Source organism: Musca domestica, unplaced genomic scaffold (genome assembly GCF_030504385.1).
Source record: "Musca domestica strain aabys unplaced genomic scaffold, Musca_domestica.polishedcontigs.V.1.1 162, whole genome shotgun sequence".
Lineage (NCBI taxonomy): Eukaryota > Metazoa > Arthropoda > Insecta > Diptera > Muscidae > Musca > Musca domestica.
In genome coordinates this window covers 1,132,224-1,156,011 of record NW_026712223.1, presented here as the reverse complement: position 1 = coordinate 1,156,011, position 23,788 = coordinate 1,132,224, and the positions used below count along the sequence as shown (strand labels likewise).

At 34.2% G+C, this 23,788-nt stretch overlaps 2 protein-coding genes across 4 annotated transcripts in view; one reads left to right on the top strand and one right to left on the bottom strand.

Annotated features, from left to right (window-relative positions):
* Positions 1-2,848: 2,848 nt before the first annotated feature.
* Positions 2,849-6,230, top strand: LOC131800514 (sideroflexin-2-like). Its single transcript, XM_059120260.1, has 6 exons — positions 2,849-2,990; positions 3,059-3,333; positions 3,670-3,915; positions 3,980-4,272; positions 5,036-5,083; positions 5,148-6,230. The coding sequence occupies exons 1-6, from the start codon at positions 2,984-2,986 to the stop codon at positions 5,257-5,259; spliced, it is 981 nt and encodes a 326-aa protein (XP_058976243.1). The 5' UTR covers positions 2,849-2,983; the 3' UTR covers positions 5,260-6,230.
* Positions 6,231-7,670: 1,440 nt separating this feature from the next.
* The window catches only part of LOC101893471 (dual specificity protein phosphatase Mpk3), a 35,738-nt gene continuing 19,620 nt past the window's right edge, over positions 7,671-23,788 (bottom strand). The window contains exons 1-5 of one of the 3 annotated variants that reach the window (XM_059120256.1): positions 10,251-10,344; positions 9,366-9,480; positions 9,114-9,297; positions 8,836-8,971; positions 7,671-8,767 (exon numbers count right to left, since the gene is read on the bottom strand). In XM_059120256.1, coding sequence (XP_058976239.1) covers positions 8,316-8,767; positions 8,836-8,971; positions 9,114-9,297; positions 9,366-9,480; positions 10,251-10,329 — 966 coding nt within the window. In that variant the 5' untranslated portion in view covers positions 10,330-10,344 and the 3' untranslated portion in view covers positions 7,671-8,315. Of the gene's footprint in view, positions 8,768-8,835; positions 8,972-9,113; positions 9,298-9,365; positions 9,481-9,802; positions 9,876-10,250; positions 10,345-23,788 lie in introns of those variants that run through there. The other 2 variants (XM_059120257.1, XM_011292955.3) reach the window with 2 other exon arrangements.

Sequence of the window (23,788 nt, the reverse complement as noted above, 5' to 3'; positions counted from 1 at the left end):
ATTTGCTTAAAAATGCCACCTCCATTGCTGCTGGTTTCAATCTTGTTGTGCACAAGTTTCTTTTTAGTTTTAATTTTTAAATCTTTCCAAACCTAATTTTAGAAAACTTACTATTAAAAACATACAATAATAATTTTAATTTTTACATACTTTTTGCCAGCCATCGGAGTCTCTAATCGGAGGCCCGTTTACATTTAATTTTGTAGCAATGGATTCCCAATCTGAATTAAAATTTGCTGGAACATGACCTTTGGTAAATCCTATTGCTAAACATGAATTTTTTTCCAATTCGGAAACCAAAATTTCAAATTGTTTTGCTATTCGGCCCAATTACGGTTTTCGTTTCTATAGTCGTCGTCGACTTTATGTGCAAGTCGCCCTCACCGTCGCTTCGATTCAAAAATGGTATTACGCTAAGGCATGGAAGCGACATCGACAGTTTAAAATAAAAGTTGGCAACAACTAAAAAAGGCGTTGGCAACAATCCCTTGTTATTGACAAAATACGATAAAAATTTGTTTTTATTTTGAATTCTAATTTCGTCTCTTTCGGAAAAATAAAAAATATAGTGAAACAATGGATATTATAAATGCATTACATAGCTTAAGTTCAAGTGAGGATGAAGTGGAGAATGTATTAGTAGAGCAGCGGCGAGTGCTAAGCCAGCAAACAAATATGTTTGCATTGCCTGACTCTTGACTGTGTTGTTCCAAAAGTTTATACTGCTCTTTCAAGAATTCAATAGTTTCTTCTTTCCTTGATGATTTTATATCATTGTTTTTTTTTTTTTTTTGGGCGATCGAGAATTTTGGATAGTAGTTACATCAGTCTCGTCATCAGCATTCTCCACTGGCTCATTTTCATGATCTATAACGTCTGTTACAATTATGTTTTCCGTATTTTTTACTCCAAATGCACGAAGTTCGCGAAGGACTTCTCCCAAAGCGACAAAGTCATTTGCTTAAAAATATCACCTCCAGTGCTGCTGGCTTCACCCTTATTGTGCACAATTGTTTTTTAGTTTTACATTTTTAATTTTTCCAAACCTAGACGAACTTTAGAAAACTAACTAATAAAAACATACAAAAATAATTTTAACTTTAATATACTTCTTGCCAGTCTCTAATCGGTGACCGTTTACATTTAATTTTGTAGCAATGGATTCCAATCTAATTTAAAATTAGCTGGAAAATTACCTTTGGTAAACCCTTTGGCAAACATGGTTTTTTTATTCAATTCGGAAACTAACATTTCAAATTGTTTTGCTGTTGTTATTTTCTTGGTCAAATATCAAATACAAAAAAGTTACAATATCAACGTCCACTAAAAAATACAATGTCGTCACAATTTTTTACGGCGACAGATTTTCTTAAAAATCGACTTCACGTCGACTGTTGTATCGACAGTTATAATAGCAATCATTTGTCGCTATCGACAAAAAACGACAACCCTAATATCATTATTGTCGCTTCGACTTCATTTTGCGACGCCGACGACAACCATAATAGGGCCGATTGTTATTTTCATGGTCAAATATCAAATACAAAATGCTTACAATATCAACGTCGACTAAAAAGTACTATGTCGTCACAATTTTTTACGGCGACAGATATTCTCAAAAATCGACTTCACGTCGACTGTTATATCGACAATGATAATGGCAACCATTTGTCGCTATCGACAAAAAACGACAACCCTAATATCATTATTGTCGCCTCGACTTAATTTTGCGACGCCGACGACAACCATAATAGGGCCGAATATACTATTGGTTAACTTTCAATATATATTTGCAGTTGTGCCAAATAATAGCATATGTTAGGGCTATGCGTTTTCACTTTCGTTTACACAATTAATTCACTATGTATCCCTGAAACGATTACAATGCAGCTGAGAGTGTAGTACAGTGCAAGGTAGATGTTAGATCTACCTTGGTACAGTGTATGAAAGCTATATTGTTACGGATGTCAGTCTTTTTTATATTTATCTTCTTTCGTACGTGAATCTCCAACTAGCCCAAATTGTCACCAAATACTTTACATCATGCCAACAACATTTATTTAATAATACCTGAATGAAAGAAATGGTTCTGAAAAATTGATGAATATATTCGAAAGCTGTCGCTTAATTTCTTGGTCCTTGTTTGAAACTGAACATGTCATATTCAGAGGAAATCAATTAAAAATGTAATAATTTTCTATAGAAATAAATTTTAATTTTCTTTTTTCCTATATCAAAACACTGTGAGCATATGATTTGTTGGAGGGTGCGCCGTACAAAGCGTTGGAATACAAACCAATGAATGAAAATAAAACATTCACACCGGAAAAGAGGAGCCCCCAAGATGTAAGTTCGCTATAAATTTTTACGTATTTTCGCGATTTTTTAAAATTAAAAAAATTATAATTGATTTGTAAAACAAAAATTATATGTAGTTATGCTCGTTACTTCATTTGAATTATTCATATATAATTAAATCGTGCAAAAATAAAATAAAACTGATTTGTTGGACGGTATCCAAACAAATCTTCGGCAAGAATATTTGAAGATTTTGTTTTGTTTTAGCATCTACACTCTCATTGATATATTCACAGGTCAATACTAAAATATATGTAAGCCAAATCAGAACATGTTTTTGTTATTTTTTGCTTAAAACAGGTGTTAATTTTTTGTTTAAGGCAGACGAGCTTTATTGCTGTTGGTGTCTATTGCACAGGTACTTACATATATTTGAATATTAATTTCGTTTTCGTTTTTTCTTGCTATTTTTTAACAGAAGACGGACAGAATTGTGTTTGCAGTTCTAAATTTGCTGTTGTGTGTTGTTGGGACAAAACACAAGAAGAAACCGTGCCATTAGTCTGTTCGTCGCACTACCACTCATTTCCTGCAATAATATCCATTGTTGCTGTGAGAGTCCAAAACAATTCACAAACAATTAAACTTACGTAATTCTCCAAGTCCAAAACCTACAGCAATAAAAATGCAAAGTAAGAAAAGTGAAGTAAACAGTAAAACAATCTTGGTAATCCTTCCATTCATCTTTCCTTTCCGCCAGCCTTAGCACAGCGAATTGATGTTGACAAGCCACTCTATGACTTGTCCACCTTTAAGGGGCGCTTCCAACATTTCGCCTGGATGACAGACCCAAGAACAGTTGTTGTGTCCAGCGATCGATTACTACAAGCCAAGAGTCTAGTCGATGCCTATCGTAAAGGAGAAGCCCTAGACACAACTCCCGACAAAGTGAAATATGCCATGAAATTATATAATTCAGCTTTCCACCCAGACACTGGAGAATTACAAAACTTCTGTGGCCGCATGAGTTTCCAAGTAAGCACAAAAAAGCCTTGATGAATGTACATTGTTATCCAATTATCTAGCGTCATTGTTGATTCATTGGGAATGAACAAATTCACAAATCCTCATTAATGGGCTATATATGTGTCTATTTTGTAATGATGATGTGTGGCACGTTTGATAGTCGCGTGATAGCAGAGATTAAAACAAACAGATGTTCACTTTTCAAAATGTTTATCTATAGGTATCTCATGTAAATACTAGATTTTGAATGACTGCCAACTAAATACCCAACAAACCCATTACATTTAGCCCGAATTCTATTGCAAATTGTAGGAAAGATTTTAATTTTACTATTTCACTAAATAGGTGCCTGGCGGTATGCTCATCACTGGTGGCATGTTGGCTTTTTATCGTACTGTCCCTGCTGTCGTCCTGTGGCAATTCATAAATCAATCTTTTAATGCTGTTGTCAATTACACCAACAGAAATGCAAACTCGCCAACCACGGTGACGCAGCTGGGTGTTTCATATGTTTCGGCCACCAGTTCAGCTTTAATTGCAGCCATTGGTCTAAAGAACTATTGGACCAAGAAGGCAACTCCCATATTCCAGGTATGTTTGTATAAAATATAATTTCGTCTAGATGAAATAATCAAACTTCATTTTTCTTTCGCAGCGTTTTGTACCCTTCGCAGCAGTGGCTGCCGCAAATTGTGTCAATATCCCGCTAATGCGTCAAAATGAAATTATCAATGGCATAGAGGTAAAAGATGAAAATGGAAATGTGGTGGGCAAAAGTCGTACGGCTGCCGTGAAGGGCATCAGCCAAGTAGTTTTCTCACGTATTACCATGGCTGCGCCTGGTATGTTAATATTGCCTTTCATTATGGAACGTGTCGAAAAGTTGCCAATTTACAAACGTATGCAATGGATTAATGCACCTTTCCAAACGGCCTTGGTTGGATGTTTGTGAGTAAAACATTTTAGTTTAATCTAATATTTATTTGCCATGCTTATCAGTTTTTTGTATTTTCATAGAAGTTCGTATCTCATTATGAAAATGTGTAGTTAGGAACCTGTAGTTGTTTATTTACAAAGCTTATCATTTTACACCTTTTTTAAAAGAGTATCTCTTTTTTACTATCAGGTCTAATAGCTTTAACGATATGTCTGTTCTCTAGATGTTGAATAATTACAAACACACTGCCGATTAAAAAAAGTTTTAATTGATTAAGGTAGAATTTTCAGGACAGGATATCAAAGCTTGTATCTTACTAAACAAGAGCTAAAATGTCGGCCTCGAAGCAAATGATTGATAATTAATGATAGAATTGCAAACAGCTTAAAAAATCCAAATTAAATTTTGGCTTGAGTGCTCCAAACCATATTTTAGTACATCCAGCAGCAAAAAATATGTTTATGTTTGTATGTTATTATGTTTTACTGATAAGCGTACTCTCGCTGTTGAGCAGAGCTGCTCTAGGCCATATATTTGTGCAAGTTTGGCGTCTAATCAAGAATAAAGGGTTTCAATACTAGATTGCATATCATTGACACTAAAATTTGATACATTAACATTACATTTAAAAAAAGCGCCTAAAAGTGTGCTCCTGCATTTAGGTTTCGTAGGCCTATTGCCCCTTTCGTCCGATATCAGGAATAACGATACAACGACGAACTTCAATAAATTGTCTATTCATTGTTTAAATATTTTAACATTCAAATCTTTCAGCTTACTTTTTATGGTGCCAACTGCGTGTGCTCTGTTCCCACAAACTTGGTATGTATTTTCCTCTGCAACATATTTTGCCATAGACCATATCCGAATTCTTCCACTTTTTTAGCTCTCTGAACACATCGACCATTAAACGCCTTGAACCGGAGTTCTATGAGGAAATGTTAGAAAACACTAAAGGAAATGTACCTGCCAAGGTATACTTCAACAAAGGTCTCTAAACCGCGACTGCCCATGCCACAACGAACAATGACAATATTTTACTAAATAATGGTAGCAGCTCCTATAGCTAGGGCAGGTTGTCCTTAGATAAACGCATTTAAAATTCTATGTATTTATGTTCCAAAGACTTACTCATTAAGTTTATGCTTTAGGTTTACGATATACTGTGTTTCTGTCTGTGTGTGCAGTATTTTTTAAGTGTTCTATTTTTCGAATTTATCATTTTTATATTCCATACCGATTTGGCACCAAACACCTATGTTTGAATTTGTTTTCTGTATCTGTTTGTCATTGCTTTCCATTTTATGGTCATTGGAAAAAAGCAATATTGAATAAAAACAGTTTTCTGTCCATTGTACGAAAAAAGCGGGTATTTCATTAGCAAGAAAAAAATGACAACGTAAGCAAATGGTTTTCAAAAATTGTTTTTTATTGTTTTTAATATTTTTACCTTTTACAAATTTACTAATGTGCAAAATTTATTAATATGCATTTTGCTTTTTTAAGTTTCATTTTTTTTTGTTTCTGAATTTGGCATTTTTTGTTTGTCATTTAAAAACGTTTATTTCTTTTTTTCTTTTCAAAATATTTGTCCTGGTTTCAAGGGGTCTCATGAAAGGATTGAGGTTGTGGTTTTACTTAAAAATTTGTTCTCAACATCAACATTTGTTTGTGTTCTTTTTAAAAAACTTGATTTTTGGTTAAGGGTTACACAAAATTTTTCTTGTTTAAAAACACTCCAGACTCCTCGTTATCATCTAAAAAACCATTTAGCAATTCATACACATAATTTACTTCAAAAACACTGGTAATAGTTATTATTCTGGTTTAAAATATGTGGGTGTTTCTTTTTTTTTTCTTTTTATATTCTTTAAATACTCTAGCCTATTCAAATGTCCTCCTGTTGAGATTGATTTATGACCATTTGCCACAATGTAAATGGTTTCAATAAAAAATAATATGCGTTTCAGTTTCTGTTTGTTTTCATTTGTTTTGACTTAAATTGTTAGAGAGGTGGTATTAGACATTTGCCTTCGGAGACATACATACATACATCCGCATGTAAGTCTTAGGTTTGTGGTTTAGATCCGTTTGCCGGTTTCTTTATTTTATTTTTTGTATGAAATGTTATTTTCTTTGTTCAGGTTTTGTTTGTCTGGATTTGCATCTACTTATTTTACACAGCCTTTCTTAATAAAATATTTTAATTTTGTTTGTTCTAACGCCCTGATGGTACTTTGTACAAATTCCAAATATACATATATGTTATTTTTCTTTCATCCAATATGTTTATATTTATTTGAAAATTTGCACAGTTTAATTTATATCTTTATAGAAAAAAACCTTCGTTGCGTGCTAATCTCATGGGGGGATTTCGCAATGTTTTGGCTCAAAACTACACTGGTATTATGTTTATAAACACTAGAGAAGAAAGCAAGAAAATTTTATGCACTCAAAAATTGTATTCTTTGAACAAAGTGTAGCTCAGCTGTGGTTCAAAATTTGGAAAATAAAAATAACAACAACCTTATTTTTCGGGTTTCTGGATAAGTAAATCAAGCCGTTTGAAATATGTGATATATATGAGCCAAACGTTGGGTGATATAAATGTGAGCTGTTAATTGAAAGTGGGATAACCTCACCTTATTATTCGGAATCATCGGCTTCCATAAATAAACAATTTCTTTGGAATATGGCATATCCACATAGAAATCTACTTTCCACAGAACTTATATTCCATACAAAATTTTCTTTTCATCTCAATTAAAATTTTCAATTTTCTAAAAAAAAATAACTTCTATCCATTTCAATGACTCTTTGGAGCTCAAATATTGTTGAGCCAGTTATCAAAACAAAATCCATGGGTCATGGACATCATGGGTCATAGTCGTTATATTTTTTAACACCTTCCAATATTGAGTAACAAATTATTTCTATTTTAAAATTTCTACACATAACTAACCACTGGGGCGAAAAATATACTTGATCTCAAACCCAATCAATAATTAGAAAGGGTATTCCAAAAAAAAAAAAAAAAAAATATTACGTAAATTTGCTCGTTTTGTTTCAAAATATACAGTTTATTTTCATTTGTTTAATAAATGTTCAGGTTTTAATGATTTTGTATTTCATAAAAAATTAGTAATTCTTTTTAATATTTTGCTTTCATTTTTCAGTTTTCTTGTTGTTGTTTATAAATATATGTATATATGGACTATTACATGGTTTTTGAATACTTATGTATAAATTACAATATTCTTTTTCATGTTTCTGTTGTTGTTGTGGTAATAACTTGGTTTAGGGTTTCCCATTCAGTTAAATTATAATAATAATAATATTAATTATTATAAATGACTTAAATAGTATGGTGTTGTGTATGTACGTTGTACATACACAAGTTAATTAAATATTTCTTATTTTTTCTTTTTTATTTGCTTTTCGTAAACATTTCAAAATGTTTTACAAGTTAGAATGTGTTTTCAGGGTAGGAGGGGTTTTCTGGTTTGATTTTTTGTTTGTTTTCATTCTTTGTTTTTTCTTAAAATTAAATACATTTTAATAACAATTCAACACTTGGGTGTTTTCTTTCTTTTTTTTTGTTTCTTCAAGAATACAACTCAACTAATTATGTATGGGGCAGAGGTTTTTTCCTCCGTTTTTTTGTGGAAACTTATTAAACCCAAATATATATTTTCAGGTGTGTAATACAATATACAATTATTTTGTTTTTTAAAAATAGGATCTTAAAGTTTTGGTTAAACAATAGAATAGGAAAAAGGAAGATGAGGGGGGAGGGAGACAAAAAATTTGTGCTGTGGCAGATTAAAACGAGTAGGAAAAGGTTTTGTACGTCCTGTTTGCGGTTTGTCAATTGCACTCACTCTTCGGCGCTGGGCTTCTTGTTAACTTCAACCACGGATACCGCCTCGATGGTGGTTGTGGTCGATGTTGAGGAAGAGTTGGTGGAAGCCGGTGACATATTGTCGGCATTTAGCGACTGTGGTGGCTCATTGCTGGTGGGTGGCAGTACAAAACTTTTTCCTACAAGTTGATCTCATTTAAGTCCTGTATCCGATGACGGTGTCCATCGGTCAAATTCAATACCGGAATCGGGTGAAATTCCGGTAGCGGCTTTGGCCAACTGGGCTATATATCCACCCGATTGTATGCACTTGCAATCGGTCGATATACAATTACAGGAGAATTTCGATGAACCACAAGGACGCATGGAAATGTCGGTATTTATGACATTCACTCCCACACCGCTGCCGCTTTGATCCATGGCCTCGTTGGTGTTCAAACGTAGCTGACGTTCGAACGAATGCAGCTGCTGCATAAAATGGAAGTTTGGCGATACATCCGGTTTCCGATCTCGCACCAGAGTAAAAGCATCGTTGAGATTTAAAGCTTGTGTACGCATTAAGTAGGCCAACGTTACGGTAACAGAACGTGAAACGCCAGCCAGGCAGTGAACCAGCACGGCCGAATTTTTGGAACGAGCTTCCTCTGTGAAATTGAAAGAGAATGGTTTATTGAGGAATGAAATGAATGAAGGAAAACGCCGACACACATACCTATGAATTGTATTGCCGAGGGGAAATGCATCGCCAAATCTTGTGAGTAGTGATCGGTTATGGGTATTTGTAGATATTGTATGCCGCCAGAAGCTTCGAAGACATTTGGAAGATCTTTAGTTACATTTAGAACGTACTGCAAAATGGAAAGGAGAAGTAAAATTAGTAAATTTAAATTCAGGACGTTTTATAAGAGGATATGCAAATGATGCTGCCGGATTGTTCATAAATATTCGTCTGAATTTATGTTGTTTTTATTATTTTATTGTATTCCTTACCTTAATATTGTATTTTTGTAGGGCTCTGGCATCATTACTGTGCATGGCATTTCCTAAAAATAGATTCGGAATTATTTCAACCGGGGCCTCATTCAAACCATGATGTGAGGTTCCTTCACAATCGCTTGATTCCGCCGAGCTGCTGCAGGCCGAATCGGAATGTGGTGTGGATATACGTAGAGACCTAAATGAAAATAAAAATCAATTTTTAAATTAAACAAAAATCTAAAAAAGATGATGTTGCGAACCTACCTTAAACCCATCAATTGATCTGCCTGGGTGCTACGACTAGATTCCATTTCTTTGTTTTGTAGACTATCATCTTCACACCATTCCGGAAATGTTTGGCGAAAACTGCAGAAACCATCTGAAAAAGTAGAGGACAAAATTCAGTTGCTGTTATGTAATGTGAGACAACTTGATGCATGTAGGGATTTCAACTTGGCACAAAAATGGATGTTTGTTGTGAAAATTATATCTTGGATAATATAAGGAACTTTAAACAATTTGAATGTGGTATATGTTTCCAGTAACCCCCCACACATTCAAACTTTTTATGGGCCTGCTTTTTTTCCTATAAACAATTCATACGATACTGTGCATTTAATGTTTTTCCATTTAAAAGGTGACAAAGTCCATATAGCCCCAGTAGCAGCCAGCCAGAGAGCCGCAGTATAGCAACACCCTACCGCTTGGGCGTTCTGCTACTCTGCTTTCATTCCAAATTTGTTTACTTAAAAGTTTCATATTTAGCGGATGTGAATGTTTTTTTTTTTGCCTTTTTCTATTCCATTCAATTGTAAATCATGTTTTTGTTGCTGCGTTGCTGACATCATATCGCATCGCGCTTTCATTCAAACAAAACTGAAAATGACTGCGATTGTTGTAATGTTGTTCGGTTGTAACTGAGAGACAGACATGAACGGGGCAAACATCCATTCGCATGAGGAATTCTCGCCATGTGCATGGATGAATGATTGGAAGAATACAGAGAGAGGGGGTAAAGGGAGGTGGGTGGAAGTATGGTTCTATATGTGAAATATGATGCTCTGTTTGATTTTGTGAAAACAAAAAAAAAAAAAATACCAAACTAAGTATTTTCAATAGAAAATTTGAAACAAACAAATGACAGAATACCTTTTTTCGATTTGAATAACAGTGGCAACAAAGCGTAGGAATAGCGCTTAGAACTTTTATTTGATATAGGGGTTGCCATTTTTAAATAATAATGAATGGCTTTTGCTATATAAATCTCCACTTGATATACGATTTTAAAAATAAAACTGAAAATTGTTTTGGTAACCGCACAAAAGTAGTATTTCTTAAAAATGGTGTGGAATGTAACGACCACACAACGAAACGGCACAATTTTTTGGAGGCGGCGGCTCATCAAATGTAAATCAAACGGCTGCGACTTTTTCTGGGATTTTCTATAACTCTTCTCAAGTACCGGCTGATATATTTCCCATTTCATTATCAATTCTTAGCTCTTACGGTCATCCCTAATAAAAATCATTTCGTGATTATTATTCTCTCTCACTCACACACACTCACCTAGAAGCAAGAGAGTTACGTTATACGTTGAACGTCCATTCATAAGCTTTACATGAATGATGATAATATGAACGAAACGAGTTTGTTTCATTTTTTTTTTTATTTATTTATAAGAACAATTTATGATATAATTTTTTTAATTTTAATATTTTATATTTGGACTACACCTTCGAACAGATGTATTTCATTGTTTGGTTGGTTGGTGATTGTGTGGGAAACTAGTTTCAACAGCAACGAAAACAAATGTTTGATATTTAAATAAATGAAATAAATTTGGAATTTACATAAAAAATGTATGAATTAACTTTGAAATCTTGGCGAGAAAAAATAAAATATTTAGTTTCTGCTTGAGTTGTTCTCTGACGTACAAGGTTCGTTTTCGTCGACTATTTTTTATGACTTAATAAAGATGTTATAGGAAATGGAAGTTCTCATAGATCATTGTGTTTTTTTTTTTGTTGGCGGAGGAATTTAATATGGAACCGATTTGAAAGGTAGGGCAGATAAAACATATAATATTGAAAATTTTGTAATTTACTTGAAAATTTCGAAAGAAACGGATAAATAAATACATAATGCTAGAGTTGAACCGCAGTTGTTTGTATCATTTTTTTCCTATCAATCTAAAATGAGGAGACAAAATAAAAGAATTTGGCACCAGGAATTCCTTCTGAAAAATCAGGAATTTCCCTCCTTCATCAATTGCGAAATGGTATTGCAATTCTCTTCCCAATAATATGACAACAAAATTATTGCATTTTTCGTCTATTTTTATACCCTCCACCAGAGTATGGAGGGTATATTAAGTTTGTCAACACCTCGAAATATACCCCACAAGGTATATATATATTCTTGATCAGCATAAAATTCTATGTCGATTTAGCCATGTCCGTCCGTCTATCCGTCTGTGGAAATCACTCTAGCTTCCAAACGAAATGAAGTAGGTTGATAAAATTTTACTCAAATGTGTATTATGTCTGCAGGACTTTTAGTATTGAAAATGGGTGATGTAGGTCCACGTTTTGGTATAGTCCCCATATAATGGTACCTCCCTTTTTCTATATTTTGGTGATTTAAGCGACATTATTCACCGGAATTGTTTCAAATTTGGTATTTGAAGTTCGTAATGGGTACTACAGCCTATGACAGAAAATTGTCTGTGCAGGTCAACGTCTTCGTAAATCCCCCATACAACGGTACCTCCCTTTTTTCGGTATTTGATGATTTTAGCTACATTATACACCGGAATTGTTTCAAATTTGGTATTTGAAGTTCGTAATGGATACTACAACCTATGACAGAAAATTGTCTGTGCATGTTCACTTCTTCGTATAGCTCCAATATAACGTTACCTCCATATATTCGGTATTTTGATGATTTTAACGACATTACTCACCGGAATTGTTCAAAATTTGGTGTTTGAAGTTCGTAATGGGTACTACAGCCTATGACAGAAAATTGTCTGTGCTGGTCCACTTCATCGTGTATCCCCCATATAACGGTATCTCCCAATATTTGGTATTTTGATGATTTTAGATACATTATTCACCGATTTTTTTCAAGTTTCGCATTTGAATATTGTAATGGTTTATGACAATAGGTGGATATTTTTAAGATTTTAACTGAATTTTTAACGGATTATACTTTTATTAAAATTGCTTAAATCGTTCCAAATTCAAAGACCGGTCCGGCGGAATTTACAGCTTTTTTACTTGATTTTTTTTTGTGAGAATCATCTTTTATCTGTAATTCGTATTATGATTGATGGTCCCATGATTGACAGTGTTACGTTTACACATCTTTAAGATTCCCGAGAAAAAGATAGGCTAAAAATAAAAATCAATTTCTTTCAAATTGAGGTTTGGAGTTGAAAAAAGGCGGATAGATATAAGATTGACAAGACTGGAAGGAGATTACAGGGAAACACCTAGAAACCCACAGACATGGGATTTTTGTTATTGGTATCAAATTTTTTTTTTTTTTGTAGTGGCATCTAAAATCACAACAAGTTCCCCATGATTCTGATGGAATGTTGAAGGTAAACTCTCTCACACAATATTTTCCTGGGAGGAGGCATACTACACCCATGGTATCTTAATAATGATGCAGACATTGCCATTTCCTCCTCCTGTTTTCGTTCGTGTTTCGGGAAATCATTCTAATTAGCTAATGAAACGATGTAGAACTTTTACTGCATGCTGTCGGCGGCGGGTATTAATAGTTTATATTGCAAAACTACAATAAAAAAAAGAAACGCAGCAGCAGCAACAAAATTCCAAGCCTGTTGCTCTATGAGAATTTGTGGCCATAAATGGGTGGAAAAAATGTGTGTTACATTGTGTGTTCCCAAGTAATTTTAGTTTGGGAATGTTTTTTTTTTGTTTTTCTTCTTTTTTGCTGCCGCTGATTGCTATCTTTTCCAATTTAACTGGCTCAACGACGACGACAACTGCTGTTGCTGCTGTTGGTGGTGGTGTGTCTGTGTGTGTATATAGGCAATAAACAAATAAAAAATATAAGTTAATTATGTTCGCCAAGTTGAAAAGAAAGCAAATAACAACAGCGGCAGCAGCAGCAAGAAACTGTAACAATATCAAGGAAGGCGGCAAAAAATGTAAGCAACCATTTGTTCAATGAATGAATAAATGAATGAACGAGCGGAGCGTATGAATTAATGAATGAACATTTTGTTCGTTATACATGAGTTACTACAATCAACTACATATACCTATAGTGACTGACTCTGACTATGATTACCGACACTGCTGTTACTTGCTTACTTTTCTTCGGCGCCCAAGTAACTTGACAAAAAAAACAACAACAATGAGGAGGCAAACAACGTTAAGCGGAAATAGTAAACAGAAGTCGCTGAAAACAGACCGCCGCCATTCAACCAGGCAGTCAGCCAGTCTGGGGGCTATGCACATAACCAACCCACCACCATCATGGTGCCCATAATCCAGTAAAAGAAAAATTGCAGAAAAGCATGAAAGCCAATATATCGTTCGAAACCGCCAAAAAGACGACGCACGAAATGCCATTATGGTTGGTGATGGCGATGATGATGATGGAATTGCATGGTTTTGTTTGTAAACCGCCTTTTTGAAAAAATTCATTCATAAAAGTAACTTTGCACACACACACACATCCATACACTTTTTCATTTATGGCTACATTTCACTATATTCACTTACTTGGTCGTTTGTTACATTCCAGTAGCGACAAAAAATGTAAATATAATTACAATATACAAAATATATTGAGGGGGAGGGAAAGTAAGAAGTGGAGAAATGGAGTATCACATATGGGTGGTTTATATAATAATGGGGAACTGAGAAGACTATTGAATACAGCAGTCTGGTGACAGATCACAACAGATTATATTTGAAAATTTTGCATTTATGAAGTAGACTTGTGGTGGAATTGTGGTAGATCGATTGCGATTTGTCGAAAATTTGTCATAGACAAGTGCAGACATATGTTTTAAGGCAGGGCCCGGCAAAAGCAGGTATATAAATTGTAGAGCATACTTTTAGGCGAATATTTAAATCATAACTAGTACGGGAAAGGACTGATTCCTTTATAATACCCTCCACCTTACATGGTATGGAGGGTATATTAAGTTCATCATTCTGTATGTAACTCATCGAAATAATAATTTTCGACCCTACAAAGTATATATAATCTTGAACCGCATAAAATTTTTTCTGTTGTAATCACGCTAGAGCCAAAACGAACTAAGATAGGAAGCTAACATTTTGCACAGGTCAATCTTTTGTCTGCATGCAGGACAAGTTCGAAGACGGGCTATATCGGTCCACGATATCATAGAGCCCCCATTAACGAAACCCCCCAATATTCGATATTTAGATGATTGTAGCCAAAATTTTCAATGGAATTATCTGAAAATCCACACAGGGATTTCCTCCTGAGTACTTTACGCCCCTGAAAGAGTATTGTCTATATAGGTCCACGATATCGTATAGCCCCCATATAACGGACCTCCCTATATTCCGTATTTTGATGATTTTAGCGACATTATTCACCGGAATTCTTTCTAATTGTAATGGCCTATAACAAAATTGGCCTATGCATGTCCACGTCTTTGTAAAGACCCCAATATAACGGCAACTTCCTATAATCGATATTTTTAAGATTTTAACATAATTTCTAACAAATTTTATTTTTTTGAAAATTTCCAAATGCGTTTCAAATGGTGAAGGGTTTTCAAAGTTCGTCCCGACCGAACTTACTGCTATTTTACTTGTTTATTTATAGAATAAAACTGGGAAAAACATATGAAATTCGTTCTAAGTCTAGTTTACACACCACGTTAGAGTAATGTGAAAAGTGACTCTTTTTAAATTTATTTTTAGCATTTTTATAAAATGTTTTTAGTCGAAAAAATAAATGCTTTAATATATTTGTATTTAAAGTATGGTATATATCGTAGTAGACTAAAAAAAGTAGAAGCGCCTTAAAGTATGCTATAATAGCCTAAATATCAGGGTTGGGCATATTGCACTAAATTTTTAGTGCACTAAGAATCAAATAATTAGTGGTAGTGCAATTTTTAACTCCACTACCACTAAAGGGTTAGTGGTAGTGAAAAATAAATTGCACTACCACTAACCCTTTAGTGATATTTAAAAAAAAATTGCACTACCACTAAATTTTAGTGGTAGTGAAATTTTAATAGCACTACCACTAAATTTAGTGATTTTTCAAAAAAAATTTGCACTACCACTAAAATTTGGCGAAACCAAAAAAAGCACTATGTATATAAATATTATACCAGCTATAATGAAGTTTATTGAAGTGAGTAGGGAACAACAATCCAGAATATATAGTACATATTCATAAAATTTAATTACTTTTCTAAATAGCACTAATTTAGTGCTATTTTTTATGAAATACCACTAATTTAGTGCAAGTTTTTTCAAATACCACTAAATTTAGTGGTAGTGCTATTGAAATTTCACTACCACTAAAATTTAGTGGTAGTGCAATTCTTTTTTAAATATCACTAAAGCGTTAGTGGTAGTGCAATTTATTTTTCACTACCACTAACCCTTTAGTGGTAGTGGAATTAAAAATTGCACTACCACTAAATGAATAGTGATAGTGAAATTATTAGTGCACTAAAAATACAGTGCATTATGCCCATCTCTGCTAAATATAAAATGTGTAAAAATATCATACGGCTCTGACATTGTGTATAAACCTGCCTTAGAAACCTCGCCCAGAAAATACGAGTAGTACGGGTACAGAAAACTAGTCGAAATGTCCAAACTAGATGGCAGATGACAATAATTTTACGTATTTTTACTGGACCAAATTTTGAAGTTTTTGGATAGATATTTGTATGTATACATCTGGGCCCAATTCTTGTTCTGTTACAATGTGAAATAAAAACTTTGCATAAAAGGAAAGAAAAGCAGAGACAAGACTATAAAGATTTGACAAAATGCATATAGCCGTTTAATAGTTGGAAATATTACAGTAATATGTTATTTTAAAGCCACCGAAAAATGGTGGAAAACCTCGGAGAAAAGCATCAGATATGATAGACATGGTCTTTAAGACCATTAAGGCCGATTGCAAAAAATTTGCTGGTACAGTGATTCGATAATGATCGGCGAAAGCCCCATAAAAGTGTCAGCTCTGTTAAATTATAACATAATGCCATGTTAGGATATGGCGACATAGCATGTCTTTCTACTACCAGCGCCATCTATTGAATCAAAGAAACAATTAAATGTCCCATCTTTATATATTTTATGCCTTTGAAAGTCAAATGAAAGAGTTTGTAAAGAAAACATTTTACATTTCCATATTCCATAGAAGAAGAATACAGCCATGTTCATGTTATTCCCCCTTTCCAGACTCTTCCATGTTAAAATGTTAACTTAAAATGTTACTAACAGTCATAGATTCTGCTAATTTTATTTTATCAATAGTGCAATGAGTTTCATAAATAAAAATAAAATATTGAATTTCATTATACACATATTAGTATTCATTCACAAAGGGTAGCAGAAACATACAAACAAACATACATACACACATTTCGGTATAGAAAATCTCATTAAAGTCCAAAGACAACGATTATAATTGACTTTGTGTGAAATTGTTTTATAACGTGTTATGGCGAGAAAAAAACAATTCAACAATAATTAATTATTAGCCCGCATTTAATGCCATGCCGATGATGAGGATGACTGAGATTCATTGTTGTTTTCAAAACGATGATGATGATGATGATGTTGTAGAGGAGGATGATGGTGGTTTTAGAGTTTGTCATTATTATTATTATTTTTTGTTGTTGCTATGAACATGGAAAGGTGGAACCAGCCAAACTTCTCATTGATGACGTTATACTAAATTGAGAAAAAAAAATTGTAAAAAAATCACATGTTTGCTATTCATAAAATATTATTGTTTTATTTCACAGCGGACACAAAAACAATGTGCGGGCGTTAAGCTCTTAGCTATGCAAATGATTGACACTTTTTTACAATTTACACATTTTTTAGATGTTGTTGGTGTTATTGTTGTTTTATACACATGATTTGTTGTTGTAATATTAGTATTTACCCAACAACAAAAAAAATGATGATTTTTTCTCTTTCATTGATGAGTTCACAAAACGGCCTTCATCAATTTCCATAAACCGAAGCAGCAGCCATCATCGAAGACTATGTCAGCCGGCTGGTTGGCCCGCCTGCCAACATTATAGCTTTGTTCCACATACCTGTAGTGTAGACTTGTATCGGAACATGGTTAGTTTTACATTTGGTTATCTAAACCGGATTTACCATAAATAGTTCAAAACTTAACTCGGCTCCGGCCAGAGATTGTGTGACGAAGACAGAAATAAAAAGGAAAACCAAACAAATAGAATTTCAACTTTCTTTTGTTTGTAATTTGTGGTGGTGGCAAATATTTGTGTATGTGTGTGTGGTTGAAATGCCTTATCTTATAAATTTTATTGTTATTGTTGTTGTTGTGATGTGTCTTCTTTATAACGATTATGCGAATATAATTGACCAGAAATGGAGAACTTTGAAATATATGGCCAACGGAAATTCCCAAATAGTAACTAATTTGCGTTAGTAAATTAAGTAATAAAGTATTTTGTTGCTCCGCGGCGCTTTGCCATCATCAATAATCATTGTGAAATAAAGCCCGACTTGTCAAACAAAAATTGACAGATTTGAAAATTTCTTAGGTGTTGTTGTTGGTTTTTTGTTTCTTTCTTTATTTAATTTTCATTAATTTTATGCCCGACACACACTCTCTACTACGCCTTAACAAATCAATCATTCCCTAAAGGAACATCAACTTAATTGGCCACCAAAACAGAAAGAAAGTATTTGAAGATTGTAAAAAATTTAAAAAAAAACAACGTGTAGAGGGAAATTAGGAACTGGTGGCGATAGAGAAAATAACAAAAATTTAAATATATAAAAAAGAAGAAGAGAAGAATAATTCGTAAGAGATTTATGTTATGACATGTTATTATGTTATGTCAACAGACTTATGTAAATAACATGCAATGTAACGGCTCACAGACATCCTGTTAATTCTGATTAGCATAAGCTCTCTAGTTTGTTGGTGAGAGATAAACAAAACGAAGACGTTTTACCAAAGACATAGAAGTATAAAGATGGGACAAGACAGAAGCAAAATATTGTCACCAGGTGTAAATATCTCTGCTGTTACGATATCATAACAACATAATCACCAATGTTAAGTTGTTTTAGCAGCAAATATAACGTTTTCATTCGAACAAATCTAAACTTATTCTAAAATTTGATGCTATTAAAAAAATGTAAAAATTATGGCGTTTGACGTTGTTGCATTTTTTTATCTCACCCTTTATTCAAAAACCAAACTGAAAAAAAAACCGGTGAATAATGTAGCTAAAATCATCAAAATAACGAATAAAGGGAAGTACCATTGTACAGGGGCCAAACGAAGACCTGTTCCTGCATAGACAATTTTCTGTCACAGGCTGTAGTACCTATTAGGAAATTCAAATACGAAATTTCAAACAATTTCGTTGAATAGTGTCGCTAAAATCATTAAAATACCGAATATTGGGAGGTGCCGTCATATGGAGGCCTTACGAAGACGTGGGGGTGCATACGCAATTTTTTGTCATAGGCTGTAATAACCATTACGAATTCCAAATATGAAATTTGAAACAACTCCGGCGAAAAATGTACCTAAAATCAAAAAATCTAATTATGGGGGTGGGGTTTAGGTATCGTTGTACGTCTTAGGCTGTAGTATTAATTACGAACTTCAAATACCAAATTTTAAACAATTCCGGTGAATAATGTTGCTAAAATCATAAAAATACCGAATATAGTACCTCCCTATATTCTGTATTTTTTATGATTTTAGCAACATTATTCACCGGAATTGTTTAAAATTTGGTATATGGGGGATATAAGATATCGTGGGCCAATATAGATAATACTCTTCCAGGAGGTAAAGTACTCAGAAGGAACTTCTTTTGTGGATTTTCAGACAATTTCATTGAAAACATTAGGCTAAAATCATCAAAATACCGAATATTGGGGGGGGGGGGGGGTACCGTTATATGGAAGCCATACGATATCGTGGACCGATATAGCCCATCTTCAAAGTTGACCTGCCTGCAGACAAAAGATTGATCTGTATTTCTGTGTCTTTTATCCCACACGTTGACCCTTCCAAAAGGCTATTGCTAATTAACAGAATGTCTTTGTAGGTTTTTTCTACTCCTTCCCAGGGCCTTATATAGCTCTGAGAGGTTATACCCAGCATCAACTTATAATAGAGCCAACCAAACCCATATTTTTCTTTATTCCCAAAAATATAATGCATTCTGTTAACAACATTTCCTTTACAGAGGTCATGCATGATTTATGTTATTATACATAGAACTTAACATAGAAACAAATGTTATTAAAATTAATCTAAAATGATCCATTAAATTGGTGATATGAATCAAAATTATTCATTTTTTTTTAATTTATTAAATTATAGAAAGCTATCAATAATTTTCTATTTATTATAATTGTTGTTGCAACACCATTTTTTCCAATTCCGCTTTCAAAGTGTCCCCATGCTGTGTTGGAATTTCAATTCATTCAATTTTAGGGAAATCAATTTTATAGTGAAGGAAGGTGTTGATAATCAAATCAATGATTCAGATTATAAATTCCGTACTCAAGCTATGATTGAAAGTTGGTTTTTTCCGAATAATAGATTTCAAATCGATTGTTTATGGTTCTCCCTTGCCGTTCCCAAAACTGTTATGCAGGTAATTTTCTCTAATTGGATAGATAAAATCGATTAACCACTTTTTTCTTGAAGAAAACTAGATTTTCAAAAATGATTGGTGCTGAAAAAAGCTTGTCTTTCAGACGAATCTTCTTCTTTCACTCCGCTTTGTTTCATTTCGTTACCGGAAAAGTAGTTCAAAATGATTTATGATTGTTTACCCAAAAGTTATGACTCAGAGAATGGGAGGAGGTCGATGCATACAGCTTAAATGAGTAGCATTAATTTGTTTTTTGTATGCAAGAGCAACACAAGACGAAACAGATTCATGCATGTTCATTTCTGTTCTGTTGGACTTTGAGTGAGTAATTGGCATGATCATCATTTGGTGGACTCCTTTTTATGGCACTGAGGAGGGAGGAAGGGGGTTTGAATCAACACTTGTGTCAACAAACATCGCTGGCACGTACGTACGAACATGAACAACACTTGCTGCCGCCCTAGAGTAAGCGGTAAAAAACGGAATTGATGCAAATACTTAGAAATGAGTCATTCGGTCTCACCCCATTCTATGGCCGAAGAAGGGGATATGCCCCAAAGAATATACAAATACCTACACCATGGTGTTCAGCCAGAGTGAGTATCGAATGTGCTGTCGTTGTTGTTGTCCGGACATCGTATGTCCAATACCATACAGACGTACTCTCGGCAATGCCTGCCGTAAACAAAACGCTATGAAATAATTTTTGTTTATTTGTTTTCATTGAATGAAACAAAAAAATGGAGGAAAAAATACTACACGGCCTGGCGATTGTAAAATCTGAATCTGCCGATTGTTCTGATGTTGGTTGGGCACGATGATGATGATGACGACGATTTGAATGTGAAAGATGTACATTTGTTTGTCGAAATGTATATCCCCACACACATATATGTATGGATGGCGTGAAACGGAATCTTCAATGAAATTTTATGAAATTTCCTATAAATAATAAAAATGAGAATCATCATGAAATACACAGCCATGTTCAGAATTATTGCCACATGTGTTCGAGATTTTTTCTAGCTTTTTGTAGGTACCCATATGCCCATAAATTATAATACAAATCTATAAATATTTGTATACAAAATTTACTGATTGATATCATGCAAGAATGAACATCCTCAATTTTGTTAAATTTGATAGGTTTGCTATAGACTTGATTCTATGAAATCTCGAAGGTGTTAACATTTGCCAGATCATTGCGAAATTGCCTATAAAGATTTATTTTATTGGGCTAAGATTTTATGTTTTTAATTACACAAAGAAAAAAATATGAAAGTTGAGTCTATCCTTGAAATTTGAGGTTAAATATTTCTCTCTTTTGACTCATTCCTTAAAAAATGAAAATTTAAGGGAGATTTAGAGATTTAGAAGGAGATTTAGAGATTGAAAAATGAGATCGGGGTAAAGTCTTTGAAATTCCAAAAAGTGCAAGAACTTACACCGCAACAGAAAGAAAATAGACTCCAAAGAGCTAAAGAGTTGCCTTGCTTGGCCGAAAGTTTTGAATTTTGTTTTCTCCGATGAGAAAACATTCGTTGTCCAGCAGTTTGTAAAAAAGGGCAAACAAAATGATCGTGTTTACTTTACCAAAGAGGTCAGCTGAATATGGGCATCTTCGGTTGGCCACCACAACTCAAGCGCCGGCCATGGTGATGAGGTGATGGGGTGGGCTGCCATAACAGCTGATGATCGCTCTCCGCTCTTATTAATCGACCGTGGCTTCAGAATAAATGCCGAATATTATCGCGAAAATATTGTGGAGGGTGTATTAAAGCTTTGGTCATGCAAACAGCACAGGGACTCATCACCATCGCACTCAGCACGTGCTTCATTTCCAGCGCACAATGGCAACCTAAATCTCCGGATACCAATCCGTTGGACTATTGTGTCTGGAGTATTTTGGAAAGTAAGGTTGGCACTAAAAAATATCAAAGTATCGATCACCTCAAGCAAGCGCTTCGCCGCAGAGCAACATTGTGGGCATCGTATGACGGTTTCATGGGCCGTTTGAAGGCCATAATTCGTGCCAAAGGTGACCAATTCGAACAAATCTGAACTTTTTCTAAAATTTGATGCTATTTCCGACATTTAAAGAAAAATATGTAAAAATGATGGCGTTTGACTTTGTTGCAGTTTTTTATCTTACCCTGTATAAAAGTTTCAATTATTCCAAGTTTTGACCCTTTGTGGAGGAGGTACTTGATGGACGGTAAAACGTTTACCTCTAAAACCAGCAATTTTAACCTGTTCCCACTGAGCACATGTATGTACTCATATCTTACACCATGTTCCGACGCCATCTCCACCTGATTTAAAACAATTTATAACGGATGTTTATCCCCTCTTTTGTTTACATATTTTCATAATTAAAAAACAAAAGAAAACAAATAAAATTGTTGTAGTTCCAAAGAAAACCCCTAAGAATTCGCCTTCATAAAAAAGCGAAATAAACGAACGACAGCCAGCAGCAAACCAGTAGTCACAACAACGCTACTTTAACTCCTTCAGAGGAGGAGGCTGATGATGGCTACAGCGGATAATATGATGAGCGGCATATTTTTAAGAAGATGTGAAATGTTTGATTGAAGGAAAGGCGGAGGTATACAAACAAACAAACATTCGTGCAGCATACATTCATACATATGTATGTACGAATGTTTATCTGTGTGTGTTCGTCTGTCTGCGGTTGGGTATTTCATTGCAAAATCCCCAAAAGACCGAAATTAAGAATTGTTTTACGCCGCCATCACAGAAACCCACCACAAGCCAAAAAACAGAAAAAGAAATTTGGAGTAAGAATACCCAAAATGAACGAACGAACACATGTAGCGTAGAATCTTGAATGCAAAATACAAAGATATGTACATATACACCTACATACCGATGTCTTATAATGTATGGAAGCTTTGCTCCAAAAAACCCAAATAAAAAAATTCAACGGCAAATATTAATGTATGGGCATTTCCTGTGTGTAAAATACTCAGCCGCCAACCAGATTCGTACACCAAAGTTTGCCTTTGGAGTGCGCGTTTTAGTTTTCTTTTTGTTGTTGTTGTTGATGGTTGTCTGCAGCCATCATCAGACTCATCTCTGCTTTTATCGTTTCCATTGAAGAATTTTCTGTGTTGTTTACATAACCTGTATTGATCTTTGGCATAAGACCAACAAAAACAGCAGAAGCGACAGCAACAACAACGCCCCAACACTAAGAACTGTCGTGGTGCCCCCTTTACTTCTGCCGTGTGGATGGAAAGAGTTTGTCCCCCTTTACTCCTGCCACGTTATTGGTTTTTTTTTTGGAAATTTATGAATCGCAAGAATCTTTTCCATAAACATGAAAGTGGAATGGGCCCGGGGGAAGGGGGAAGGGGCAAGGGAGCCAAAAAGAATGGGGTATTTTCAACTAGCCATACATGACAGGTGAATATCTGGAAATAGTTTATTTTATGGTTTTATATTTCCTTTAGTAAATATTTTCTTGAATGGCCAAAGGGAAGGGGCGAGGCTGGGGGAGGGTAGAGATATTTCAGATATTTTTGAAGAATTTATGATGTTTTTTTCTTCTTTTACAATATTTTCTTAAAAGGAAAGGGAAATGTTAAAAGTATTTCATTAAGATATTATTCTTTTGACATGGATACACTGAGAAAAATGCAGGAAAATTTTTCAAAATTTACATTTTTTCGGAAATTTTGAGAAAAGTTTAGGAATGAAAAAAAAAATCACCTATTTGAGTTTCAGACCTACTCAAATCAAATATTTAGCGGAGTAATACATTTAGAAACGATTTTAATTAAAA

Excerpts from the sequence above, each read along its gene's own strand:
- LOC131800514 (XM_059120260.1), top strand. Across the intron at positions 3,334-3,669 it reads GTGGCCGCATGAGTTTCCAA|GTGCCTGGCGGTATGCTCAT; the intron begins GTAAGCACAAAA and ends TTCACTAAATAG. Across the intron at positions 5,084-5,147 it reads GCTCTGTTCCCACAAACTTG|CTCTCTGAACACATCGACCA; the intron begins GTATGTATTTTC and ends CCACTTTTTTAG.